The following is a 5603-nucleotide window of genomic DNA, read 5'->3' as shown; positions in this document are numbered from 1 at the left end:
ATATAGACTGTTTGTCCTACATGGTGCTATTCATATTTGTACTTCACTGTCGCTGGTAGATATGGTCTAATTGTCAGTGAAGTAAGTACAGATCTTCTATGGTCTATTGTCTATAGACCATAGAAGATCCTATGGACTTACATAATGGTCCATCTGTAAAATTCTTTATCTTTTATCGGAATGCTGACAATTTGTCTATCAATCTTGCTCTAATGACTACAGGTGAGCAGGGTGTGTTTATGACTGAGGTGATTCCAGGAGGTGTGGCAGACAAAGCAGGAGTCCGAGTCAAAGATCATCTGCTCCAAGTCAATGGGGAGAATGTGGAAATATCCACCCACGATGAAGTAGTGGAAAAAATCAAACAAGGAGGCAATGGCGTCATGTTTCTACTGGCTGATGGGGCAACTAAACAGTTCTATCAAAAGGGTTTGTTGTCCGCAACAGTGAAGTATCTGCCTCTCCAACCACGCATCATCAAGGTGACCAAAGGCTCTGATGGATACGGCTTTCTACTCAGAGAGGAACCCAACCAACCAGGCAAGGCTATTATAATGAACTGCATGTATACTGTTTAAAGACAGGTATAGTTTATTACTGTGCCCTGACTTGTTGCAGGACACTTCATAAAGGACATTGACAAAGGCAGCCCAGCACAAAAAGCAGGTCTGAAGAATATGGACATATTGGTGGCTGTGAATGGCATGCAGGTGGATGATAGCAGTCATGAGCAGGTTGTGGACAAGATCAAACAAAGTGGAGACAAATGCTGCTTTCTTGTGGTGGACAAAGAAACGGACCAAATGTATAAGAAGGTGAGCCACAAACTCATTCTGTATCTTTAATTCAGAATAATACAACATCATGCTGTGTATCCTACAGGGGCAAGTGTCTCCTATGCTCTTCTGGGAGGAAATGAAAGAGTCCAACTCCCCACCCAGTTACACAGAGGCTATGAAAATGCCTGCTTCTGTTCAACCATCCACTTCTGCTCAAGACAAAAAAGAGGACCTGAGGCCTAAGTTGTGTAGGATGGAGAAGACCCCTGCTGGCTTTGGCTTCCATCTAAATGGCATTGAAGGTGTGTCAGGTCAATACATCAAGGAGGTATGTCTAACAACAATGTACATGTTATGATAGTTACTGTTTCAAAACCAAGTGGTAAAGATGTTCCTTGTTTCAGGTGGTGAAAGGTGGAGCAGCAGACAAGGCAGGCCTGGAGGATGACGACATTGTTGTGGAGGTAGACGGGGTAAATGTGGAGCAGAACACCCATGCAGAGGTTGTGGAAATGATACGCAAAAGTGGCAACTCTCTGGAGATACTGGTGGCGAGCAAGAATGTCTACAAACAGCTTAAAGCCAAAGGGGTGCCCATCACCCGCCTGCTCCTCAAGGAAACAACCCACTGTGGAGTCCACACTGCAGACAGTCCAGATACAAGCAAGAAGATCCAGAAAGAAGCCAGGCCTGTAACTCCACCTAAAGCAGAAAAACAGAGGGTGAGTGGTGCTTTTTGTGTTCAAAGGCCAGATTGGTTTTAGACATAAGGCTTTCATGCAGGTTCAAGTGCTTTAACTTAAACATTTTGAGTTGCATATTTCATATGTATGGATCTTTAAGTTATCTTCTACCACCAATGAAACATACCTTAATCCGTATTAGTTCTGTTCTCGAATTAATCTAAATAAACCTTTGCAAATTTCACCTTTACCATCAATCCAAGTTAGCCACTCAAGGTAAAGTTTGATTTAAACAGCGTTACATTATACTATTATATATCCTGAAGATCTTAAATTGTTTCGCATTTGATTACAAAGTATGAACATGTATCAATACTCAGACCAATATTATATTTATTAAGATTTCTTTTTTGGTTCAACACGCAAATGTTTGTGGAAATGTGCAGGGTCAAAATGAAGAAGCACAACGTCACTTCCTGTTTTCATCCTGGCTTTAGCTGTGACGACTCAGGGAGCAGTTGTGTGTGTGTGTGTGTGTGTGTGGGGGGGGGGACGACTGTTAGACTAATACAAGTTTTGTTTTTCCTCTTGTGTGGTTGTTTCTATAGGGGAAATATAAATGTGTGGTGTTAAATGTTAGTGATTATGATAAATTGTTTTTCACTGGATTCTAGCATTTTTGAGTACATAGAAATGTTAATCCATTTTAAGATGCTATTTAAGCTTTTTCTGCAGGGAAATGTCAGGTCAGTGTATGTGCACTGGAAATAAATGTAGGTTCCTTTGATTTTAGTTTGGTTGGCAGCCCAGCAGTTTGGGCTGTCACCTTTCAACAAGGTCACAGAATCACCTCCCAGCCCGAGGCCTTTCTTGGTGGAGTCTGCATGATTTTCCCACACTTATTATTTTTTTTTTTTTCCCAATCCTCATGTTTCTTCTCACATACCAAAATCATGCATGTTTGACAAAGTGGTAATTCTAATTTGTGCCTTGGGTGTGAGAGTGCAAGGGTTGTTTGTTTTATTTGTTTGTATGTGACCCTATGATGGACGTATGACCTGTCCAGCGTTCATCCTGCCTCTCGCAGCCACTGCTGGAGATAGGCACCAGCTTTCTGCCACCTAGAAAGGAAAAGTGCATTAAACAAATAGATGGTTTTAGTTGTTTAGCTGATCTACAGCAAGTTGTCTTAGTCTTCTTTTGGATTTTTGTAAATAACTCCTAGCAGCTCCTCATTAATCATAATTAAAAAAAGGTTTAGGAAACTCTTCTATATTGTTTTACACCAAGAGATCTTGTAAATGGATTTACTAATTGGTGTCTTCTAGCATGATTTGTGGTTGATGATTCATGTTACATCAAGTAACATATTAATATTCAACCACGTTAATTACAAGCAAGACTGAACAAACATCTGGCTTAACTGTGGTTATTAGCTGGTGTTACCATAAAAAAATTATGAGCAAGTCAATTCAAGATCATACATTATTTTCTAGAAAATTAGTCAACAGTTTGTACATTTTATTGGACGTTTGAATATTAATCCCGATAAAGATCAGTTCTTTAACCATCTACTTGTGTGCAGGGAAATATAACTAAAACTGCATTTATTGTTTTACTTTTATCTGTAAGCAACTAAAGCCCACAAATCAGTACAATTTTTTTAAAATCATAAAACAGGAAAAAAAAAAAGCATCTCCATCCTTGCATAGATATTTTTTCATGTGTGGAGATTAGTTAACGTCAGTGGGAGCATTTGTCGCATCTAGGAGCACAGATGTTGATTCAGAATATCTTCCTCCAGTTTAGATTTGCTTAAAAACATGCTGGTTTATGAATAACCCACAGAAATAATAAGTAACGTAACAAATACCCAATAAAGAACACAGAAATGTTACTTTCACAATAACTGCTGCACCGAGGTAGCAGCACACTGTGGATTTTAGATGTTAATAGAAGCCATGACACTTCACATCTTCCTTTTCTTCTCTTAGACTCCATCGGTTTCATCGTCCTCATCTGAAGAGAGCTTTGACGAGAGTCTTTGAGAAGCGACTTCAAGGACAACATCCTCACTCGGACTAATCCAACGTTGATTTTTGTTCGCTCTGAACTTCACACATCCTGTCACGATTAAGACATTAGACGTGGTGAATTTTAAGAACGAGGCCAGTGAAGAACTGACAAAATCTGGGTCATTGCAGAAAAATGGTTTTGTTTTGGGGTTTTTTTTAGATGAGAACATAAAACATGCTGTTTAGAAACGTGCAACCATAAATGTTTTTAAGCTGCTTGTTGATCAAATATTACACACTGACGAGTGACATCTTTTCCTGGATGCTACTAAAATGAAAATCTATATTTCCAACAAATAAAATTGTCTTTCATGCATTTCTTTCTGGACACTCTGCTGCTTTTATTTAATGTTGAAACAAAAATGCTGTTTTCATTTATGAGAGTGAAATTTATTAAAATAAATGAACACATGCTATCTGGGTAAAGCCTGACTTTATGGATGTCATTTTTGTTCAGGGTGAAATTTTATAACGCATAAAAAAATCACGACTATTTATGTTTCTTCACTTTCAGATGAAGTAAAACAGGAATGTACAACAGAAAGTTTTGCACCAGTGTATTTAGACAAAAATATTTAGAAAAATAACATTTAGAAGCATGGAGAGCTACCAGAACAAAATGTTGCATTCTGTGTTTAATTGTTGTTCTGCAAAATACTGCAAGAGTCCAGCTGGAAAGTTAGTTTAGTTTGCGCTCCAACAGCTCCCCAAACGTTGCAACCAAACATCTTCCTGCTTCTGGATACTTCCAATTTACAATTTATTCAAGAAATCAGCTCCTGGGCTTTGTTTTGAGACAGGAGGCGAGCTGTGGGGGGGTCAGAGGGCCATGTGTTTCTCTGGTGCCTGCTTGTGGGCCAGATACAGGAAGAGGATGCTGGACAGGGCGCTAACCAGGAAGATGACGTCAAACCAGCGGTGGTAAAAGTTGAACTGTAGCTCGCCCAGAACCTCGGTCACGATGGAGCGATACTCCAGAGGCATGCTCATACGCATCAGTAGTACAGATGAAACAAAATACATCCCCTGTTAAAGACACACAATAAATATTGTTTTTAGATTTAACTTAAGTTCGCAGGCAAAGCATGGCCAGGAAGAGACACTCACCATGATCTGAGCAAGGACGAGCACGATGACGTTGGAAGACTTGCTGCTTGAGATTGCATAGAAGAACTAAAAATAAAGCAGCAGAAAATAATCATTTTACAGAACTAAAAAAAAATAATTACAGAAAAATCTGGTAAAATTGTTGTAAGATGTTGGAAAAACACAGCAGCAGTGAAGTTATAAAACTCAAGATTTCAGCAAAGATATTTTGAGATTAAAGCAGAACATCTTAACTATTGAGTCTGACATTTATTTATTTTACAAACTTATTCAACGTTCAGACATTTCTTCATGTAACTGTGTCTTACCTTAGTAAGAGTGATGAGTAAGCCCCGTATGGAAGTAACAATTATTATTCCAACCAAGATGAAAGAAATATGTTGAGACCAAAACTTAACCTGGGACGAGAAAAAGAATGACACATAAGGTTCAGGTTTATTTGTCATATGCAAATTGACACAAGGTCAACAACGCAATAAAATGCTCAGGACAAGAAGAACTGTCTCGACTCGTCAAAAAACAACAAGAAATACCAAAGCATGCAACAAAAATACAAAAACAAGGCGCCACAAGTGAAAAAGAAATACATCTACAGAAGAATGGTCCAATTAACAGAGTGGTTCTTTTAGCAAATTGGTTCTATTAGCAACATGGTCTTATTAGATGTTCGGCTCTGTTAGCAATGTGGTCTTGTTAGCAGTGTGGTTCTATTAGCAGTGTGATTCTGTTAGCAGTGTGATTCTGTTAGCAGTGTGAATCTGTTAACAGTGTGGTTCTGTTAGCAGTGTGAATCTGTTAACAGTGTGGTCCTGTTAGCAGTGTGGTCTCGTTAGCAGTGTGGTCCTGTTAGCAGTGTGGTTCTATTAGCAGTGTGGTACCGTTAGCAGTGTGGTCCTGTTAGCAGTGTGGTCACGTTAGCAGTGTGGTTCTGTTAGCAGTGTGGTCCTGTTAGCAGTGTG

General features: G+C 39.1%; 2 protein-coding genes across 2 annotated transcripts in view; one reads left to right on the top strand and one right to left on the bottom strand.

Moving 5' to 3' along the window:
- The window catches only part of pdzk1 (PDZ domain containing 1), a 10912-nt gene extending 7218 nt beyond the window's left edge, over window positions 1–3694 (top strand). Inside the window, exons 4-8 of the mRNA XM_037686506.1 lie at window positions 223–540; window positions 619–815; window positions 883–1107; window positions 1184–1501; window positions 3457–3694. Of these exons, the coding sequence (XP_037542434.1) occupies window positions 223–540; window positions 619–815; window positions 883–1107; window positions 1184–1501; window positions 3457–3510 (1112 nt within the window). The 3' untranslated portion in view covers window positions 3511–3694. The remainder of the gene's footprint in view (window positions 1–222; window positions 541–618; window positions 816–882; window positions 1108–1183; window positions 1502–3456) is intronic.
- Window positions 3695–4093: 399 nt separating this feature from the next.
- The window catches only part of si:ch73-390b10.2 (Golgi pH regulator), a 5455-nt gene continuing 3945 nt past the window's right edge, over window positions 4094–5603 (bottom strand). The window contains exons 12-14 of the mRNA XM_037686505.1: window positions 4953–5042; window positions 4645–4710; window positions 4094–4563 (exon numbers count right to left, since the gene is read on the bottom strand). Of these exons, the coding sequence (XP_037542433.1) occupies window positions 4357–4563; window positions 4645–4710; window positions 4953–5042 (363 nt within the window). The 3' untranslated portion in view covers window positions 4094–4356. The remainder of the gene's footprint in view (window positions 4564–4644; window positions 4711–4952; window positions 5043–5603) is intronic.

The sequence above is a fragment of the Nematolebias whitei genome, chromosome 13, assembly GCF_014905685.2.
Source record: "Nematolebias whitei isolate Nwh7 chromosome 13, NemWhi1, whole genome shotgun sequence".
Classification (NCBI taxonomy): domain Eukaryota; kingdom Metazoa; phylum Chordata; class Actinopteri; order Cyprinodontiformes; family Rivulidae; genus Nematolebias; species Nematolebias whitei.
Note: the sequence above shows the minus strand (reverse complement) of the source record. Positions and strands in the feature narration are given on the sequence as shown.